Source organism: Bufo bufo, chromosome 3 (genome assembly GCF_905171765.1).
Source record: "Bufo bufo chromosome 3, aBufBuf1.1, whole genome shotgun sequence".
NCBI lineage: Eukaryota > Metazoa > Chordata > Amphibia > Anura > Bufonidae > Bufo > Bufo bufo.
In genome coordinates this window covers 414,161,758-414,184,506 of record NC_053391.1, presented here as the reverse complement: position 1 = coordinate 414,184,506, position 22,749 = coordinate 414,161,758, and the positions used below count along the sequence as shown (strand labels likewise).

Genomic DNA, 22,749 nt, shown 5'->3' with positions numbered 1-22,749 from the left:
TGTATCTACATAAGCTGACACCCTTAGTTGCCTCTCCTGTTTCTGAGTGGATATTCACTCGTCACTTGGGTCGGTTCTAATGACCCCAAAGCTGTCCCTAAAAAACCTCCTCGATGTCCTATCTCACTGTTACCACTACCCCGGCTACGGGCTCTATCTGTACCTCTACTTCTACCTCTACCACGATATTTGTAATATATTCCAGACCCTGTCTCAGGATCAGTTTCGTACTCCGAGGATGAGAGGTCTGTCTCACTTTCCGTAGGATTTTTTGTCACTTTTTGACCTGCAAATTCAAGAATTTTCCCTTCTCTGAAGTCAATAATGTCTCTCACAAACTGATTATGTTTTCTCTCCTTTAAATATTCTGCAAATCTCTCCACTGATTGTTGTAGCAATGTTTCTCTTTTAGCAAAATCTGGTAGAGGAGAGAATTTCTTTGCAACTTCAATCACTTCTTTCAATTCTGTTGTATTTTTTGCAAGTAATTCTCTCTTTTCTTCCAGAGGAAATCTCATCAACCGTAGGGATGAATCGACAGATTCCTTCTCCCACTTGTTCATCAGTGTCTCAGACCTCAGTCTGATATTTGGTAGGACTGGATTCCTCAGTCCTCTTGGGACAATTTTATTCTTGAGGTATGTTTCCAGAGTTTATACCTCCCACCAAGATCTGACTTGATTTTTATACACCCTAGTCAGGTTTTTAAAAGCCGCATTTATATTGGGTGTATAGGTCTGGGTCGGAAGTTCCTGTTCCGAAAAAACTTCTTTGGTATTACCCAACCACGTATCCGAGGTAATGTCCACTGAGAGGAAACCCGCCATCACATATTGGACTTATTGAAGCTAGTTAACTCAAGTATGATAATATTGTAGACGTACTGATTAAATACTGTTTACTGCCTAACTGAATTACGTTAAAAACACTATTTTGTTATATTAAAAAATTGTCTCCACATTGATAGGGTGAACTGGAACTATTGCAGACCAATTATATGCTGGTTCCTGAGTGCACCCTACCACAGAAACTCCTTTTGTGTATAGGAGTATGAAGTATAAGGGTTATATCCTATTGTGGTCCTAAGAGTATATTTCTGCACTAGACTCACAGGGCTGTAGACCCCTTGGACAGTGCTAATTTGGACATAACAATAGAAGGATTGTTCCCTGTTGGGGCTCAACAAAGGGACGAGAGTCAGTCTGCACGTATAATCTGTACTGCAATCTAATGCTCGACGCATTTCCCTTCCGACTATTGTCAGTAATTCATCAGGAGCATTGATCCGAATGTTTGGCCAACACTATGTGCTGCGACCCTGATGGTGGGTGCGCAATAATCTAGCCAAACACACTTGGATCTACTGACTAAAGACACTGCACGCCTCTGATAGCGTGCGTGCAGCAAACAAACGAGCCTCCCGGCACTGTAGTGGCCGTAGCGCGCGCGAAGTGTATGTGTCACGGCGGAGAGTGGGGGAAACCCCCCGCCGTGCGATGTTAAAGGAATAATAGGAAGCTGCTAGGCCAGGACGACAGGATCAGGGAGCAGGTCACCTCCTAAAACGTCCCTAATTCTGACCCTGACTCCTAACCGTATGAGCCAACCCAGATGGTAGGAGGGCTCATACTCCGGAACCTCGGGTCCCTACTAGCCCTCAGGAAATCCCTGGACTAGGAGCAGGGTAAGACAACCTGTTCCTCCTAGACACGGACGAACAGGAGTCTCACTGGCCAAGCTGCAAGGAAAGGGGAACATATACAGCATATGGCAATGGCAGGTAAGTGAAACTAGTACCACACCTAGCTGCCACAGACACACAGCCTGGAACCCGTGCACAAGTGCTGATGTCCACACCAACATAAAAGGACACAGCACACACCACACAGGAAACCATAGCTGCAAAAGGTGAGACACCACAAGAACATAAAGTTAACATCTTAACATATTCTTAACATCTTAATGTCTATGACCACAAGGGTGGCCCTCACTGGATAGATGGCATCAGAAGACCAGGAGGATGACTCCAGCATATAGCATGGCTGGAGTACCCCCTCTGCTTCAGGCATCCAGCAGAAGCTAAATAGCCCAAGTAGCCACACCCACACAGACTAGGAAGGGAGTTAACCCTTCTAACACCAGACAAGGTAAGGTAGCCACTTAAAGGGGGAGTGCACATACAACTTAATCCCGTGCATACCAAACAAAGAAAGTGCACACATACAAACACACGTTGTCTGATGCAACCGCATGCATAGACAGCGGACCGCCTAGCAACCAGCTCAGGCTGCTCCAATGCCCACAACCTCAAGTTGCCAACGGCAACCACACGTGAGGCAACATACTAACAGCCCTCACCTGTGATTGACAACAAGAGCAAACCGCGGGCAACTGCATGCGGCTCAAGGAGTCATGACCATGACCATGGTCATGACAGTACGCTGATTAAATGGAGATGCCTCCTCCCCTTTCCTTGCCAGGCCTCTGACAGGCATCCAACGGGCGTACGATCACTAGCCAGGCCGCGCCTCCTACTGTCGTCATCTGTAACTACTGACAGGCAGCCCATCCACGCACAGCCGTTCTCGTCGACACCGCCTCCTCCGGTCTTCATTCGTTGCTATGGCCGTGGAGAGTGTATAATCGTGACGTATGCTAGGGTCACCAACTAGGCGGGGACATGAGATCCAAAATATATCTTCAGGTTCAGGTAAACCCAGTGTCTAAAAAATCAGAACTAATTGAAACTTAAACTGCCATAGTTACCAAAAAGTAAGCAGAGATGTAAGACACTGACATTCCTGCTAGAGACATAAAGGATCCAATTCTATCCAGTCCCATCGGAGTCCCTATGTATGGCAGAAATGTCAACCTCTGACACTCCCGCTAAAGACATAAGGGATCCAAATGGGTCCCGTCTCATGGGTGGTCTCCATGTATGACAGATAAAGGGAGATCACAGTGAGGGAGAATAATCAGGGGGAACACCATATCTATTCAAATGAGAGACAGAGGATATATCACATACACTGACCAAAAGGGAGCACCGCTCTTCATTCAATAAAACATGCAAATGAAATAGCATCATAGAGGCCCTTTGGTGTACAATGTAAAAATCCAGAGGTTGACATTTCTGCCATACATAGGGATTCGATGGGACTGGATACAATTGGATCCTTCATGTCTCTAGCAGGAATGTCGGTGTCGGACATCTCTGCTTACTTTTTGGTAACTACCTATGGCAGTTTAAGTTTCAATTAGTTCCGATTTTTTAGACACTGGGTTTACCTGAACCTGAAGATATATTTTGGATCTCATGTCCCCGCCTAGTTGGTGACCCTAGCATACGTCACGATTATACACTCCCCACGGCCATAGCGACGAATGAGGACAGGAGGAGGCAGTGTCGACGAGAACGGCTGTGCGTGGATGGGCTGCCTGTCAGTAGTTACAGATGACGACAGTAGGAGGAGTGGCCTGTCAAGCAATCGTACGCCCATTGGATGCCTGGCAAGGAAAGGGGAGGAGGCATCTCCATTTAATCAGCGCACACTTCGCGCGCGCTACGGCCACTACAGTGCCGGGAGGCTCGTTTGTTTGCTGCACGCACGCTATCAGAGGCGTGCAGTGTCTTTAGTCAGTAGATCCAAGTGTGTTTGGCTAGATTATTGCGCACCCACCTTCAGGGTCGTAGCACATAGTGTTGGCCAAACATTCGGATCAATGCTCCTGATGAATTACCGACAATAATCGGAAGGGAAACGCGTAGAGCATTAGACTGCAGTACAGATAATACGTGCAGCCTGACTCTCGTCCCTTTGTTGAGCCCCAACAGGGAACAATCCTTCTATTGTTATGTCCTAATTAGCACTGTCCAAGGGGTCTACAGCCCTGTGAGTCTAGTGCAGAAATATACTCTTAGGACCACAATAGGATATAACCCTTATACTTCATACTCCTATACACAAAAGGAGTTTCTGTGGTAGGTGCACTCAGGAACCAGCATATAATTGGTCTGCAATAGTTCCAGTTCACCCTATCAGCCTATCAATGTGGAGACAATTTTTTAATATAACAAAATAAAGTGTTTTTAACGTACTTCAGTTAGGCAGTAAACAGTATTTAATCAGTACGTCTACAATATTATCATACTTGAGTTAACTACCCTGGGATATTCTATCCACATACTTTTGTATTATATCACTTCTTGGAGACCTCAGGAATCTCCGACAAGAAGTCATCCCTCCGCGGCTGTAGATCCACCATCAAATCGTGACTCCGGTACACGTCTTGACAAGCTTTCACTAGAGTTGTGCCTACAAGTAGCACAACCATCAAAGGTGAGCCTTGTATTGGAACAATTTATTTACCTGTTTACAAACGGTATTAACCTATGGTGCGCCCTGTTTTATCTTTAACAGCATACATATGGTACACATATGGTAAGTGTTAAGTAATAGCTATTTCTTTTTTTTTTAAAGTAAAAGTAAAACATATTGACTAAAATTCACCACTATCATGAAGTACAATATGTTACGAGAAAATAATCGCAAAATGGCTTGGATAAGTAAAAGCGTTCTAAAGTTATTATCACATAAAGTGAAAAATGTGGATTTGCCCTTATGGTGAAAACTGGCTTGGTCTTGAAGAGGTTAAACACCTACTGTCTTTCACATACTTTTTCCTATATCAATTGATCTTCATTTTAACCACCTCCGGACCGCCTAACGCAGGATCGCGTTCCGGAGGTGGCAGCGCTGCACACAGTCACGCATATACGCGTCATCTCGCGATGGCCGAGATTTCCTGTGAACGCGCGCACACAGGCGCGCGCGCTCACAGGAACGGACGGTAAGAGAGTTGATCTCCAGCCTGCCAGCGGCGATCGTTCGCTGGCAGGCTGGAGATGTGTTTTTTTTAACCCCTAACAGGTATATTAGACGCTGTTTTGATAACAGCGTCTAATATACCTGCTACCTGGTCCTCTGGTGGTCCCCTTTGTTTGGATCGACCACCAGAGGACACAGGTAGCTCAGTAAAGTAGCACCAAGCACCACTACACTACACTACACCCCCCCCCGTCACTTATTAACCCCTTATTAGCCCCTGATCACCCCATATAGACTCCCTGATCACCCCCTTGTCATTGATTACCCCCCTGTCATTGATCACCCCCCTGTAAAGCTCCATTCAGATGTCCGCATGATTTTTACGGATCCACTGATAGATGGATCGGATCCGCAAAACGCATCCGGACGTCTGAATGAAGCCTTACAGGGGCGTGATCAATGACTGTGGTGATCACCCCATATAGACTCCCTGATCACCCCCCTGTCATTGATTACCCCCCTGTCATTGATTACCCCCCTGTAAAGCTCCATTCAGACGTCCGCATGATTTTTACGGATCCACTGATAGATGGATCGGATCCGCAAAACGCATCCGGACGTCTGAATGAAGCCTTACAGGGGCATGATCAATGACTGTGGTGATCACCCCATATAGACTCCCTGATCACCCCCCTGTAAAGCTCCATTCAGATGTCCGCATGATTTTTACGGATGCACTGATAGATGGATCCGATCCGCAAAACGCATCCGGACGTCTGAATGAAGCCTTACAGGGGCATGATCAATGACTGTGGTGATCACCCCATATAGACTCCCTGATCACCCCCCTGTAAAGCTCCATTCAGATGTCCGCATGATTTTTACGGATGCACTGATAGATGGATCCGATCCGCAAAACGCATCCGGACGTCTGAATGAAGCCTTACAGGGGCATGATCAATGACTGTGGTGATCACCCCCCTGTCATTGATTACCCCCCTGTAAAGCTCCATTCAGATGTCCGCATGATTTTTACGGATGCACTGATAGATGGATCCGATCCGCAAAACGCATCCGGACGTCTGAATAAAGCCTTACAGGGGCATGATCAATGACTGTGGTGATCACCCCCCTGTCATTGATTACCCCCCTGTAAAGCTCCATTCAGATGTCCGCATGATTTTTACGGATGCACTGATAGATGGATCCGATCCGCAAAACGCATCCGGACGTCTGAATGAAGCCTTACAGGGGCATGATCAATGACTGTGGTGATCACCCCCCTGTCATTGATCAACCCCCTGTAAAGCTCCATTCAGATGTCCGCATGATTTTTACGGATGCACTGATAGATGGATCGGATCCGCAAAACGCATCCGGACGTCTGAATGAAGCCTTACAGGGGCGTGATCAATGACTGTGGTGATCACCCCATATAGACTCCCTGATCACCCCCCTGTCATTGATTACCCCCCTGTCATTGATTACCCCCCTGTAAAGCTCCATTCAGACGTCCGCATGATTTTTACGGATCCACTGATAGATGGATCAGATCCGCAAAACGCATCCGGACGTCTGAATGAAGCCTTACAGGGGCGTGATCAATGACTGTGGTTATCACCCCATATAGACTCCCTGATCACCCCCCTGTCATTGATCACCCCCCTGTCATTGATCACCCCCCTGTCATTGATCACCCCTCTGTAAGGCTCCATTCAGACATTTTTTTGGCCCAAGTTAGCGGAATTATTTTTTTTTTTTCTTACAAAGTCTCATATTCCACTAACTTGTGTCAAAAAATAAAATCTCACATGAACTCCCCATACCCCTCACGGAAACCAAATGCGTAAAATTTTTTGGACATTTATATTCCAGACTTCTTCTCACGCTTTAGGGCCCCTAGAATGCCAGGGCAGTATAAATACCCCACATGTGACCCCATTTCGGAAAGAAGACACCCCCAGGTATTCCGTGAGGGGCATATTGAGTCCATGAAAGATTGAAATTTTTGTCCCAAGTTAGCGGAACGGGAGACTTTGTGAGAAAAAAATTAAAAATATCAATTTCCGCTAACTTGTGCCAAAAAAAATAAATTTCTATGAACTCGCCATGCCCCTCATTGAATACCTTGGGGTGTCTTCTTTCCAAAATGGGGTCACATGTGGGGTATTTATACTGCCCTGGCATTCTAGGGGCCCCAAAGCGTGAGAAGAAGTCTGGTATCCAAATGTCTAAAAATGCCCTCCTAAAAGGAATTTGGGCCCCTTTGCGCATCTAGGCTGCAAAAAAGTGTCACACATCTGGTATCGCCGTACTCAGGAGAAGGTGGGGAATGTGTTTTGGGGTGTCATTTTACATATACCCATGCTGGGTGAGAGAAATATCTTGGTCAAATGCCAACTTTGTATAAAAAAATGGGAAAAGTTGTCTTTTGCCAAGATATTTCTCTCACCCAGCAAGGGTATATGTAAAATGACACCCCAAAACACATTCCCCAACTTCTCCTGAATACGGCGATACCACATGTGTGACACTTTTTTGCAGCCTAGGTGGGCAAAGGGGCCCACATTCCAAAGAGCACCTTTAGGATTTCACAGGTCATTTACCTACTTACCACACATTAGGGCCCCTGGAAAATGCCAGGGCAGTATAACTACCCCACAAGTAACCCCATTTTGGAAAGAAGACACCCCAAAATGCTGATTTTTTTTTTTTTCTTTTTTTCATACAAAGTCTCATATTCCACTAACTTGTGACAAAAAATAAAAACTTCCATGAACTCACTATGCCCATCAGCGAATACCTTGGGGTCTTTTCTTTCCAAAATGGGGTCACTTGTGGGGTAGTTATACTGCCCTGGCATTCTAGAGGCCCAAATGTGTGGTAAGGAGTTTGAAATCAAATTCTGTAAAAAATGACCTGTGAAATCCGAAAGGTGCTCATCTGGTATCTCCGTACTCAGGAGAAGGTGGGGAATGTGTTTTGGGGTGTCATTTTACATATACCCATGCTGGGTGAGAGAAATATCTTGGCAAAAGACAACTTTTCCCATTTTTTTATACAAAGTTGGCATTTGACCAAGATATTTATCTCACCCAGCATGGGTATATGTAAAATGACACCCCAAAACACATTCCCCACCTTCTCCTGAGTACGGAGATACCAGATGTGTGACACTTTTTTGCAGCCTAGGTGGGCAAAGGGGCCCATATTCCAAAGAGCACCTTTCGGATTTCACAGGTCATTTTTTACAGAATTTGATTTCAAACTCCTTACCACACATTTGGGCCCCTAAAATGCCAGGGCAGTATAACTACCCCACAAGTGACCCCATTTTGGAAAGAAGAGACCCCAAGGTATTTCGTGATGGGCATAGTGAGTTCATAGAAGTTTTTATTTTTTGTCACAAGTTAGTGAAATATGAGACTTTGTAAGAAAAAAAAAAAAATCATCATTTTCCGCTAACTTGTGACAAAAAATAAAAAGTTCTATGAACTCACTATGCCCATCAGCGAATATCTTAGGGTGTGTACTTTCCGAAATGGGGTCATTTGTGGGGTGTTTGTACTGTCTGGCCATTGTAGAACCTCAGGAAACATGACAGGTGCTCAGAAAGTCAGAGCTGCTTCAAAAAGCGGAAATTCACATTTTTGTACCATAGTTTGTAAACGCTATAACTTTTACCCAAACCTTTTTTTTTTACCCAAACCTTTTTTTTTTATCAAAGACATGTAGAACTATAAATTTAGAGCAAAATTTCTATATGGATCTCGTTTTTTTTTGCAAAATTTTACAACTGAAAGTGAAAAATGTCATTTTTTTGCAAAAAAATCGTTAAATTTCGATTAATAACAAAAAAAGTAAAAATGTCAGCAGCAATGAAATAACACCAAATGAAAGCTCTATTAGTGAGAAGAAAAGGAGGTAAAATTCATTTGGGTGGTAAGTTGCATGACCGAGCAATAAATGGTGAAAGTAGTGTAGGTCAGAAGTGTAAAAAGTGGCCTGGTCTTTCAGGGTGTTTAAGCACTGGGGGCTGAGGTGGTTAAAAAGGTTTTTCAAAATGGGCCACAGACCATGATTATTAGTGTATATCAGTTATGATAGTGACGTGCCACCATTCGTGAAAAGGGGGGTATGTTAGTGGTGTTTTTTTTGTCTTATTCCCTCTGCTGGATTGAAAATAATGGCCGATAGGAAGGGGTGAAGAAAGAAACGGACATTTCACTGTGTGTTTTTGCTCCAGGTGGAGAAAGGCTTTGTGCAGCTTCATAGATACAACGCATACTTCTTTCTAAATCTTTATTTATTAAAACATGACATTTTTTAACAGTAATAAAGAAAATAAAACATATAAAACAGATTAAAGCTTTCACATCAGGGTTTTGCGATTCAGCAGAGGATCTCAAAACTGGGACAAAACTCTTCCGTTTTGTCCCCATTCATTGTCAATAGGGACAAATCAGAACAAACGAGGTCAGTATTCATTCTGTTACGTTTTGTTCAGGTTTTCACCATACACAAAACCGCTGCAAGCTGCGGTTTTGTGTCTGGTCTGCGAAACTGAACAAACCAGATTCGACATGTAAGTCAATGGTGCCGGATCCGGGTTTTTTTTTATAACAAAAAATAAATAAAAAATGGATCCGGCACTCATTGACAGTGATGGCCAGGTCGCCGTGTTCGCCCAGCTCGCGGCGCAGGCACAGGAAAGGACTTGCCTGTGTATCGCCGGACTTGTGATTTAAGATGGCAGCCCGCATGTGCTCATTGACTTACAATGATTTTCATGCCGTAACCGGTTTGTTCAGTTTCTGTTTAATACAGACGGATACAGACAAAACGGATTAATCTGGAGGCATTAAATGAAACGGAAGCGTTTCATTCAAGTTTGGAGTGCTGGATCTCAAAAGCCGAGTACAAAACGTTGATGTGAAAGTAGCCTAAAACATGTTATAATGAAGTCAACGAGGCAAAAATGCTGACAATGCAAAAAACAATTCTGCTTTAAAATGCTCAACATCCGACTCCAGTCCAAACCTGAAAACACAGTGTGTCACATCCTAAAAATAATATACGTTCCCTCCCAAGGGTGACATGGCGCAGCCAGTGTGTGGGTACCAGAATAAAGGGGTATTCTGGCTCAATCAAACAATTCACCTGTGCAGCAAATGGTAGAAAAAAAGAAAAGCGTTTCTACTCACAGAGCAGAAAGCCTGAAGCTGCCGACCTCCATTTACTGCTCAGCCAGTGATTGGCCAGGTGGTATTCACAGCCATTTCCTGCCAAGACAGTCGCAGAAGGTAGAGCGCAGCGAGGATCTGGCAAGGGATCGGTAAGGCGAGTAATAGCGCTTTTATTTATGTTTACACCATTTGCTGCACAGGAGAAATCTTTGATTCGGCTGGTACAGTACTCCCATCTCACCACTAGGATACACTATTACTTATGACAGGGATGCCCCAATCTGCGGCTCTCCAGCTGTTGCAAAACTGTAGTTTTACAACAGCTGGAGGGTCGCAGGTTGGGCATCCCTGACTTATGAGATGGGAATACACCTTTAAGGCCACCTGCACACTTTGCAGAATATGTGCGTTTTTTCTGCACAGACTCGCATGCAGAAAAAACTGCAACGTTTTACAAACCAGAAAAGTGTATTAGATTACACATATCTCCTGTACACTCTGCAGATTTTTTCTGTGCGGAAATTGATCTGCTGCACGGATTTTAAAATAAACAGCATATCAATTACGTTTGTGGTTTTAGCTGCTGATTTCATCCTTTTCAATGGATGGGTGAAATCTGCAGCAAAACCACATCAAATCCGCACCAAAAACTGCAATTAGACGTTGCGTATATGCTGCAGAAATGCACATAAATTCATTCATCCGCTCCCCTCTTCAGGTGGCCTAACTGTGCAGTGTTTCATGAATTATCAGTTTTTGAGGGGAATTCGGCTCTAACCTACAGGCCCTCATGAGTAAAAAGAAGTTAAAACTGTATTTCCCTATATCTTTCAAAAAAGATCCCAACAGTATCTGCATCATTACTATGACCCCAAGGACTGGCCCCAGATGTAACAGGGATATGGGTATTTCAGGTATTTACAAATACCTACCTTACCGATTCTTCTCCATACCCTGTCGCTTGTTGTATTGATGATGAATTATTATATGTCGTCTACAGTACTGATAGACAGTGTGGACCAGCAGCAGGGGAACGGAGAGGAATTTATAGGGGTTATCCAGTAAATTATATCGATGACCTATCCTCAGAATAGGTCACCAATATCAGATCAGCGGGGCTTCGACACCCGGGACCCCCGCTGATCAGCTGGTAGAAGAGGTTTGGCTCTCTGTGAGCACTGTGGCCTCTTCCTAGGCGAGTGACATCACTGTACATCAGTCACATGGCCTAGTTGCAGCTCTGCTCCATAGAAGTGAATAGGGCTGAGCTGCAATACCAAGTACATTCTCTGCTGCAATCACTAGAACAAGAAGAGAGAAGTGCTTCCATATTGTGCTGTCTCTTCTCACTGCAGGAAACGGAACTGAGGCAGGCCCATGGTTCTCGCCCACATCTAGGCCGCTCGGAGACTGAGCCTTAGGCCTTCTGCACACGACCGTAGGTGTCCTGTTGCCGTATTGTGGACCGCATTTGCGGATCCGCAATACACGTGCACCGTTCCGTGTGCATTCCGCATCACGGATGCAGACCCATTCACTTCAATGGGTCCGCAAATCTGGAGATGCGGAATGGTGCGGAACGGAAGCACGGAACGGAACCCTACGGAAGCACTACGTGGGGTTTCGTCCCGTACTTCCGTTCCGCAAAAAAATAGAACATGTCCTATCTTTTTGCGGAACGTCCGAATCGCGGACACATTAAAGTGAATGGGTCCGCGATCCGCTGCGGCTGCCCCACGGTCGGTGTTCGTGCATTGTGGCCCGCATTTTGCGGGCCGCAGCATGGCCACAGGGCGCACACGTTCGTGTGCTGGAGGCCTTACCCTTGACATCAGTTGGTAGCCAATTAAGCTGCCTGTCAATATGGCTACACTTCCTGTTTCAAAAATGGCTGACCTCTGTATAACCATTACCAAACTGTTCTAAATACTGACTGATATGTATATGGCCTTTTTGACTTTTTTGGCTGGAAACACTGCATATTAAATGCACATTTACAAATATTGAGATAAAAGAATTAAAATACCCGTGTGTAACTTGAAGCCTGATTGTAGGAACATGCTATGAATAAGAACTAAGACAGGTACATAAGGCGGATAGTATTTCTCTTTTCAGTTACAAAATGATGCTTTTGAGGAGATTCCTTTTAGCTTCAAGACATGCTGCCCTAGTCTTCTTGGTAAATTAGTTTCCTGTGTACACTTTGGGAAAAAACAAAGAAAATAAAAAGAAATAAAAATTTTAGGTTAGGATGAGGAAAATAAAAAGAGAGATGGTACTATTATAGTCAGCATTTATAGAGCGAAAATGAGATGAAAAGCTAAATTAAAACTGAACTGGAGGCGCTCTATTTAGCAACCAAATATCACTGCTTTTATTTTTCTAGCACCACTCTAAAAAAAGGAAAAGAAAAGTGATCTGATTGGTTGTCAAAAGAAACACGTCCTTTCCCCTATAAACTAGTGGATTGCTTGTTATGAGAAGCACCTCCATTCCTCTTTTGTGCTAGAATCATTTTGATCAGTGTACGATCACATGGAGCAGCCGTGCTGTGGTTAGGATGTGTCCGAGTACCATACAAGCCACAGCAGCATCTTATTAACTATTGAGAACCGCATTAAATCGGTCATGGACGCACAGTTTTGCGGTAACCTGCATCCCAACCACAGTGGGGCTGCTCCGCGTGGCTGTACTCTCAGGATAGTTAATCTAAAATGAAGCAAAAGATACTGGAAGGACACCACTGAGTAAAGCCTTAGGCCTGGTTCACACTTGAGCGTCGTACGCCCGTTCTTGCGATTGACCACAGAGGCGTCCAATGAAAAACAGCCATGTCTACAATGAGGTGTCCAATGTAAGAGACTTCCGTTGAAGTATATGGGCGCGAACACGCGACAATACGCCGCAAAGAAGCTCCTGTACTTCTTTGGGTGTAGGGCGTTTTACAGCGCGTTCGTACGCGCTGTAAAACGCGCAGGTGAGAACCATGGGTTTTCGCCTGTTGAGCGTTTTACAGCGCGTAGGAACGCGCTGTAAAATGCTCAGATGTGAACCAGGCCTTATTCACACCTCAGTGTTTTAGTCAGTGATTGTAAGCCAAAACCGGGATTGGGGCCTACATAGAGATAAGATAGAATGGAAAGATCTGCATCTGGTTTGGGCTCACAATCACTGATGGAAATCACTGACCAAGCACTGACTGTGTGAATAAGGGCACATGCACACGACCGTTGGATAACGGCTATATGTGTTGGCATTTTGCAGAACAGAAGTCTAGCCCCTAATAGAACAGTTCTATCCTGGTCTGTAATGCGGACAATATTAGGACATGTTCTATTTCTCGTGAATGGCATTGGGGGACACAGCACCATGGGTATATGCCCAGCTGCCACTAGGAGGCTGCCACTAGAAAAGAAAAGTGTTGGCTCCACCCAGATGGGCTATACCCTCTGCTCACACACTAAGGGCTCTTTCACACTTGCGTTCTTGTCTTCCGGCATAGAGTTCCGTCGTCGGGGCTCTATGCCGGAAGAATCCTGATCAGGATTATCCTAATGCATTCTGAATGGAGAGAAATCCGTTCAGGATGCATCAGGATGTCTTCAGTTCCGGAACGGAACGTTTTTTGGCCGGAGAAAATACCGCAGCATGCTGCGCTTTTTGCTCCGGCCAAAAATCCGGAACACTTGCCGCAAGGCCGGATCCGGAATTAATGCCCATTGAAAGGCATTGATCCGGATCCGGCCTTAAGCTAAACGTCGTTTCGGCGCATTGCCGGAGCCGACATTTAGCTTTTTCAGAGTGGTTACCATGGCTGCCGGGACGCTAAAGTCCTGGCAGCCATGGTAAAGTGTAGCGGGGAGCGGGGGAGCAGTGTACTTACCGTCCGTGCGGCTCCCCGGGCGCTCCAGAGTGACGTCAGGGCGCCCCAAGCGCATGGATCATGTGATCACATGGATCACGTCATCCATGCGCATGGGGCGCTCTGACGTCATTCTGGAGCGCCCCGGGAGCCGCACGGACTGTAAGTATACCGCTCCCCCGCTCCCCGCTCCTACTATGGCAACCAGGACTTTAATAGCGTCCTGGGTGCCATAGTAACACTGAACGCATTTGGAAGACGGTTCCGTCTTCAAATGCTTTCAGTACACTTGCGTTTTTCCGGATCCGGCGTGTAATTCCGGCAAGTGGAGTACACGCCGGATCCGGACAACGCAAGTGTGAAAGAGGCCTAAACCAGGCATTCTCAACCTGCAGCCCTCCAGCCATTGTAAAACTACAACTCCCACAATGCCCTGCTGTAGGCTGATAGCTGTAGGCTGTTCGGGCCTGCTGGGAGTTGTAGTTTTGCAACAGCTGGAGGGCCGCAGGTTGAGCATGCCTCCACTAAACTAACCAGTTTTAGTCTAGTGTCCGTAGGAGGCAGACATGACGTGCTCAGTTTTTTTGCAGGTCTTGCTGCTTTTTGTTTTTTATTTTATTATTTTTTCTTCTCCTGCAGGTCTCGGCCTGCTGCAGGATGGGGCTCCATCGTGGATATCCACTGTAGTTGCACCCCCTGCGGGCGCGTACAGTACCTCGCCGGTCACCCAGTCCCCCATTACTCCATCCACAGTGGTATGCCGGTAATCCCACATATGTGCGAGTTTGCGTCCCTGTCCCATGGGTCTAGGATTAATTCAGCCTCTTTTCCCAGGGGGTGGGAGCCTATCATATCGGGGGGCCTGACAGGTCCCCCTTTTCCCCTTGTTTTTCCCCTGCTTCTAGCATGGCGTGTGGCTCCCCAGGTTAAAGTGTTTGCCTGCAATCCAGAAGTTCCTGGTTTCTGACCCAGCACTGTTAACAACCTGGGGGCCCTCGCTTCCCGGGCTTTTTTCTTGGCCCCTCCCCGCTTCCCTCGGCTCCTGGGAGGGGTCTCCTTCCCCTCCTATCCCAGTTTAGCGCAGGATTTTGCCTGGGGCCGGAGTTTATCTTCAATACAAACTTAATTGCAATTGCTGCAAATGTGCAAATAAGTGCATGTGCAATAATGAGATAGGTGGTTAAAAAGTTATAAAATAAAAAAAAAATAAAAAAAAATAAAGTATTTTGAAAAATTTGTGTCCAATCTGTTTGGTAGGCAAATTGATCCAGGTGCTGGTAAATTAGTTAGTGTAAATATTCTTGATGAATAATCAAAAAAATAAAAATAATCAAAAAAAAAAAAGGAGAAAAATGGGTAAAAACATTATATATATATATATATATATATATATATATATATACATACATATATATATATATATATATATATATATATATATATATATATATATATATATATATATATATAAAATATAGAAAAAATATAGCTGTAATAGAGAGTCCAGTGTCTTCTCCTATAATAATCTTGTAGTCTCCTTTCCTCTGTTGGATAATTGTGTCCTTCTATAGTGGTTAGTGCTGCCAACAGTAATAAATTGCTAAAGTTTATATTGCACAATGTCCCAATAAGTTAGTGGTGGTTAGGGGAGTTCTGTTGAATACTGTTACAATATTTCGATACAGTAATATTCATGTTTGTTAGATGGGTGAGTGTAACTTTCAGGCAGTGGGTTGTCAGGTCAGCCGTGGCGTCCCACGTGGACGCCGATAGCAACCTCAACTGCAGTTACCTGTCTGGTGTCTTCGCGGCTATCCTGCTTGTAGTCGCTCTTGTGAATCCGGCTCTCCTTCTCTAGTCTCGCGGAAGGACAGGCGTGTGGGTAAGACGTCAGTCTTTCAGCGTCCCACGTGTGCAGTGATGATCCGGTTTTGGCCAATACGCGGACAGGGTTTGCCGTGATGATTGGAAGTGCTTCCAAGGAGAAACAAATGAATTTCTATGGGATTATTCATATATAGAATGCGGGCAAAGTCCTTATTCACACCACGTCCTTGTCTGATCCATTGGACAAGAAGATAGACTCCTTGTCCAAGTCTGTATTCGTTGCAGCAGGCTCCACTATCCGGCCCTGCCTTTGCCGCGTCTTGGGTGGCTAAGGCCTGTATCGTATTGGCCAAACAGCTTGTTTGGTCCTACTCCTTACCCACAAATTCTGCTCAGGGGTGCGCCATCTCCTTGCCTCTTATCTTCTCCAGGCCTCCAGGTACCTTTGTGATGCTTCCCTGGAATCGGCATGCCACTCTGGTAGGGCGGCTGCTAACTCGGTGGCCATCCTCCGCACGGTTTGGCTTTGGGCCTGGGCTGCGGATGCAGCCTCCAAAAAGGCGCTCATATCTCTCCCATTCCTGGGTGGTAGGCTTTTCGGGAAACGTTTGGAGGAGCTTATTTCTGAGGCCACGGGTGGGAAAAGTTCCCTCCTGCCCCAGAACCATTCCCGCCGCTACCGTCCTATGCCTTAATCGTGGTCTCAGCGTTTTCGCTCCTTTCGGGACTCCTCCTCCCATCAGGATAAAAAGACTGCTCGTCCTTCCTTCAAGGCCAAGCCCTCCTGGCATGCCCGCCCTCCACACTGAACACAGGAGGGAAGGGGAACAGTAACTGGGCCTGGAAACTAGGGAAGAAACAGGTCACCTCCTAGACAACCCTAATCCAGGCGCTAACTATCTATCAATATGAATAGACCTTGAAAGTAGGAATATTCATATGCAGTGTACCTAGGCCTTTATATCCCTATAAGGCCCTGGAAAAGGTTAGGACCAGAGACAATCCATTCCTCCCCAGATGGACGAATGGAAATCTCTGTCTCCGGCCCAGATACCGATGTAGCAGAGTTAACACTCATGCTTTCTGAGATTCCTGAAATGTGTTATCTAAACTAAGTAAACACCTTCAATTGCTTTTCAATGGCTTTTGTTTCAAGATAACACGATGATTTAAGAAATTTGAGTTAAAGGGATTCTGTCATGAGATTTGAGGCCTATAACCTAAACATATGGCCAGGTCTAGAAATCGTCGCCCTCCCTTTCAATAGTGCCGCCTTCCTCACTTCAGCCCCGCCTCCGCAATCGTCCAGGCCCTCTGCCAGATCCCGCGCGTGCGCACTAGGCATAACCTGAGGGACCGGACGATTGCGGAGGCGGGGCTGAGGTGAGGAAGGAGGCACTATAGACAGGGAGGGCAGCGATTTCTAGTGGAAAGGCGACGCTGGGCACCAGACGGAGATGGCTGCAGCCGGGCACCCTGGATGAAGCGACGTCCCCTTGGACACCTTAGGTAGGTGAATGACAGGTTATAAAAACCTGTTTTATACGCTAATATTGCCACAGGCACATTTAATAAGGTCAGTTTCGGATTCAGGGTATTAGTAGGGACCTAGCCATATGTTTAGGTTATAGGCCTCAAATCTCATGACAGAATCCCTTTAAGAGTTTGAGTGCTAACCCTGTTACATCTGTACAAACAACAGGGAATATAACAAACACAAACAAACGCGACACTTAACTTCTGTAGAGAAGGACGAGCAGGAAAACCAGAGTCAAACTCACACCAGCTCAGCCAAATCCAAATGAAGCTATCTACCGCATAGTCAGAAGGGTGGGGTCAGACTATAAAGGGTAGAAGTGATGACCACTGAGCAACAGCTAAGAAAAGGGAAGTGGTCATTAACCCTATTAACACTGAATCAAGAGAAATCAAGGATGCTGTTAGATTCGACTTATGAAATACGTTATGGATTTTCAAACCCTACAGGGTTAACAATGGCAGTGATCTTATATGGACAAAGAAATCTTGGGCCCAACTTCCAAGAAGGTACCTTAAGCTTAATGTTTCTTGTGGACAGCCACACAGAATCACCCACTCTCAGGTCCAGACCATTCATACGTCTCCTGTCAGCCACACGCTTATACCTGTTGCCCATCTTTTTCAGGTTATTTTTAATTTTCCACCAAATCGAAGACCAAGAAGAGGTAAATCTTTCCTCCTTAGGAATACCGGAAGTTTGAGAACCAGAAAATGTGCCAAACTGCCGATGGAATCCATATGCCCCAAAAAAATGCGACTTATCAGTGGACTCCTGTCTACGGTTATTAATGGAAAACTCAGCTAACGACAAGAATGAAGACCACTCCTCCTGGTTCTCTGAAACATAACATCTCGAGTAAGTCTTCAGATTCTGATTGGTGCGCTCCATCTGTCCGTTCGACTGAGGATGAAAAGCCGAAGAAAAGGATAATTGTACTCCCAGTCGAGTACAGAACGCTTTCCAGAATCTGGAAACAAACTGAGTCCCCCAATCAGACACCACATCAGAGGGAATGCCAAGTAGTTTCACGATGTTATCGACAAACACCTGTGCAAGAGTCTTGGCATTAGGTAGAGCCGGCAATGCTATAAAATACGCCATTTTGCTAAACCGATCAACTACCACCAGGATCACGGTTTTTCCCGAAGAATTCGGTAAATCTGTGACAAAGTCCATGGACAAATGCGTCCAAGGTCTGGACGGGATGGGTAATGGAAGAAGAGATCCAGAAGGCCGAGTATGTGTCACCTTAGCACGAGCACAGGTACAACAGGCTGACAGATAGTCCTCAACACACTTACGTCCCGGCCACCAAAATCTGCGTAAGATGAGAGATCGACAGTGGATCTACTCCCAGGGTGTCCAGCCAAGACAGTACAGTGATGTTCCTCAAATACCTTATGACGCAAGTCTGAAGGAACAAACAATTTCACTGGAGGACAAGAGTCCGGTGCATCCTCTTGGGCCTCCAACACCTTAGCCTCAAGATCAGGATAAAGGGCAGATATGACTACCCCTTCAGAAAAAATAGGACTAGGATCTTTAGAATCACCACCCCCCTCCAGGAAAGCTGCGCGACAAAGCCTCTGCCTTGACGTTCTTAACCCCAGGGCGGTAGGTGACAATGAAGTTAAATCTGGTGAAAAACCGCGACCATCTGGCCTGCCTTGGATTCAGTCGTTTAGCTGACTCAAGGGAAGCCAGATTTTTGTGATCAGTAATTACCGTAATAGAATGAATTGCTCCTTCCAACCAATGGCACCATTCTTCAAAAGCCAACTTAATGGCCAGCAAATCCCTATTATCCACGTCATAATTTCTTTCAGCAGTCGAGAGTTTTTTTTAGAGAAAAAAGCACATGGGCACCTGAGGGACTGTGACATGAAGGCTCCGTCCCGGGAGGACAACCTGTCCAGTCTCCACATCACCCTGTCCGTGCTGTCCTAGTTCGGCTGGCTGGTCAATCACACCAAGTCCTCCCTGGTTCCCAGTCAGAGGATGGAATTCCTAGGTAGGGGTGGGCGATATGGCCTAAAATCTATATTGCGATATAATTTTAAGCATGTGCGATATATATCGCGATATATTGTTTTCTATATTTGTGGGTGGGGGGGGGGGGTGTTTAAACTTTTTTAAACTTTTTATTTAATAACTATTAGCCTCATTAAGGGCTAGAACCCTTGACATATTCACCCTAATAGAGCTCTATCAGGGTGAATAGGACTTTACACTCTCCCTGCTGCCCTGTGCTTTGTGCACACAACAGCAGGGAGCTGACCATGGCAGCCAGCCTCTCATGTGCCCCCCAGCCTCTGATCAGCCCCCCAGTCCCTGATCCGCCCCCCAGCCCCTGATCCGACCCCCAGCCTCTCCCTCTTATCAGCCCCCTCTGGTAACTCAAACCCACCCCCCCTCCCTCCCCAGTATTAATCATTGGTGGCAGTGGCCACAGGGTCCCCCTCCCCCCCCATCATTGGTGGCAGTGGGCAGTTCCGATTGGAGTCCCAGCAGTGTAATGCTGGGGCTCCGATCGGTTACCATGGCAGCCAGGACGCTACTGAAGTCCTGGCTGCCATGGTATGTTAGTGAGCAGCCTTATACTCACGTACGCCGTGGCCGCCGGGCGCTGCTTCTTCTCATAGGTCTGTGCGGTGCATTGCTAATGCTATAAGCATTAGCAATGCGCCGCACAGACAGAAGAAGGAGCGACCGGCAGCCACGGCGCACGTGAGTATAATGCTGCACACTAACATACCATGGCAGCCAGGTCTTTAGTAGCGTCCTGGCTGCCATGGTAACCCATCGGAGCCCCAGCATTACACTGCTGGGACTCCGATCGGAACTGCCCACTGCCACCAATGCAGAGACTGAAGAACATTCCCGGCACCCGACCTCTGACAGGACGCTGTGATCCGCGCGATTAACCCCTCAACTGAGAGGTTAATTGCGGCAGATCGCAGCATGCAGTCATAGGGACCGGGATATGGCTGGCACATGAACGCTACGTTGGTATTCAGGCATTCATTGGTGGCGCAGTGGCCACAGTCCCTCCCCTCCTCCTCCTACTCTGTTCTTATTGGTGGCCAGCGGCAGCCACGCACAGTGGGGAGGGAGGGACTCCCTCCTTCTCCACTGTGCCTGCTCAGGAGAACATGGTGCGCGCCGAGAGCGCGATCATTTACTACCGCTCCGTGGTCATATCGCGGTCCGGCGATATGCACAAAATCCATATCGTGGCACAAATTTATATCGTATATCGCCTAACCCTATTCCTAGGCATGGTCCTCGACGCTCGCCTTGGCTGAGTTTTCCTCCCTCAGGACAAGGTAGTGGCTCTCCAGTCAGGGGTGTCTCATCTCCTCTGCCCATCAGGGCATGCATGCGTGTTCTGGACCGGATGGTTGCAATCTGTCCCCTTAGGTCCGCCGGGACTTGCGCTGGTGGCTGAACCCGCTGTCTCCCACTGAAGATCCTTCCTTCCCCCCCCGTTGGCAGATGATCTCCATAGATGCCAGCCTGACAGGTTGGGGGGCAGTCTTCGGGTCTCTCTCATCCCAGGGTCAGTGGTCGATGCGGGATTATTATCCTGGAACTCAGATCAATATGCTGGAACTCAGGACCATTTACCTAGCTTTGGGAAGTCCCATGGTGCTGTGTCCCCCAATGCTATTCACGAGAAAAAGAGATTTTTGTACTTACTGTAAAATCCTTTTCTCGTTGGATGCATTGGGGAACACAGATCCCACCCATGTTGTTTTTTTCTTCGTTCAGGTTTTCCGGATTTCCCAGGATCCTTTGATAATGGTCCTTTTTCTGGTTTAGGACATTTTGGCTTCACCGATCGTTGGGTTTTTTGATGCTCCTACTGCTTTCGGTTCAAATGGTTAGTTTAGTGTCTGAGCAGAGGGTATAGCCCATCTGGGTGGAGCCAACACTTTTCTTTTCTAATGTCAGCCTCCTAGTGGCAGCTCGGCATATACCCATGGTGCTGTGTCCCCCAATGCATCCAAACGAGAAAAGGATTTTACGGTAAGTACAAAAATCCTTTTTTTATGCGGGGCTGCGGAACGGACATAAGGATGCAGACAGCACACGGTGTGCTGTCCGCATCTTTTGCAGCCCCATTGAAGTGAACGGGCCACATCCATCTCTCAAAAATTGTGGACAAAAATCACGGTCATGTGCATGAGCTCTGAGGCATAAGGTTGAGGTCCTGCAAGTGTTTCACTGCCTCCAACCATATCTATCTGGCCACGGTACACCTGCAGGATATGCACAAAATATGGCTAGAGAAGGTTAGAAGATGACAAAATAACAAATCAATAAGCAGCAATAACAAATACAAAGAACCGCATGTGCTGGACTTTCTGTACATCCTGCAGTTGTCCTATTATTATTATTAATGGCACGTGGAGTGTTTTCTACTTTCATTTTTTTCTTAACTTGGCATTATTTTTTTCTACATGTGACTTAATAAAGGTTAGATATTTCTTACATATTTCAGGTGTGCACAGTTTTCTGCGGTGTGTTTCTTAAAAGGAGTCTGGTTTGGTGCACTGGCACACAAAAAACGGATCCGCAAAAAATACGGATGACATCCATGTGCATTCCGTATTTTGTGGAACGGAAGAGCTGGCCCCTAATAAAACAGTACTATCCTTGTCCGTAATGCAGACAATAATAGGACATGTTCTATTTTTCCCCAGAACGGAAATAAGGAAACAGAGCAACTTCCATTTTTTTGCGGACCCATTGAAATAAATGGTTCCGCATACGGTCCGCAAAAAAACAGAACGGACACGGAAAGAAAATACGTTCGTGTACATGAGCCTTTACTCAGCGGTGCCCTTCCAGTATCTTTTGGCTCATTTTAGATTGAACATCCTGATCAAAAAAGATTGGCCCTGTCTTTCTATATGTGTCTAAATAAAGATTATGTATATATTTGTGGTATACTGTATTTTGGGTGTGCACAGTTCTTTGTAGTGTGTTTCTTACAAGGAGTCAGAGTGTTCAATCTAGGACTCTCAGGTCTTTTGCTGTAAGTGAAGTGAGAAGAATTATAAATATATATATATATATATATATATATATATATATATATAAGTTTACTATACCATGCACTTGTTCTTTTAGGACTTCTGCCATTAAACCTTGGGGAAGAGGACCCTGTGAAAAACAAATCATATGATATAAATAGGTAAAATCTTGCTACCACTATTTTGCTTAAAAATTAGAAAACATTTCCTAACAAAAACATGCAACGATTTTTGCTCAAATGCCAAAAACCGGCATTGTTGGTATGTAGCAAATTTATTATGTGTCTCTACACTTTTTTTTGCACCTTTCTGAAAAGTACTAATAATGTCATACACCCTCTGCTGGCGCAAAACAATGTGTAAAGTACACCAGTTATGAGGAGGTTTAAAACGAACCTGTCCCCACGAAATGCAATACGATCTGCAGACAGCATGTTATAGAGCAGCAGGAGCTGAAATAAAATAA

General features: G+C 45.8%; 1 protein-coding gene across 2 annotated transcripts in view; it reads right to left on the bottom strand.

Moving 5' to 3' along the window:
- Positions 1-11,714: 11,714 nt before the first annotated feature.
- LOC120995602 overlaps positions 11,715-22,749 on the bottom strand; it is a 78,634-nt gene continuing 67,599 nt past the window's right edge. For both annotated transcript variants that reach the window (XM_040424899.1, XM_040424900.1), the window contains exons 11-12: positions 22,362-22,413; positions 11,715-12,216 (exon numbers count right to left, since the gene is read on the bottom strand). In XM_040424899.1, coding sequence (XP_040280833.1) covers positions 12,183-12,216; positions 22,362-22,413 — 86 coding nt within the window. In that variant the 3' untranslated portion in view covers positions 11,715-12,182. The remainder of the gene's footprint in view (positions 12,217-22,361; positions 22,414-22,749) is intronic.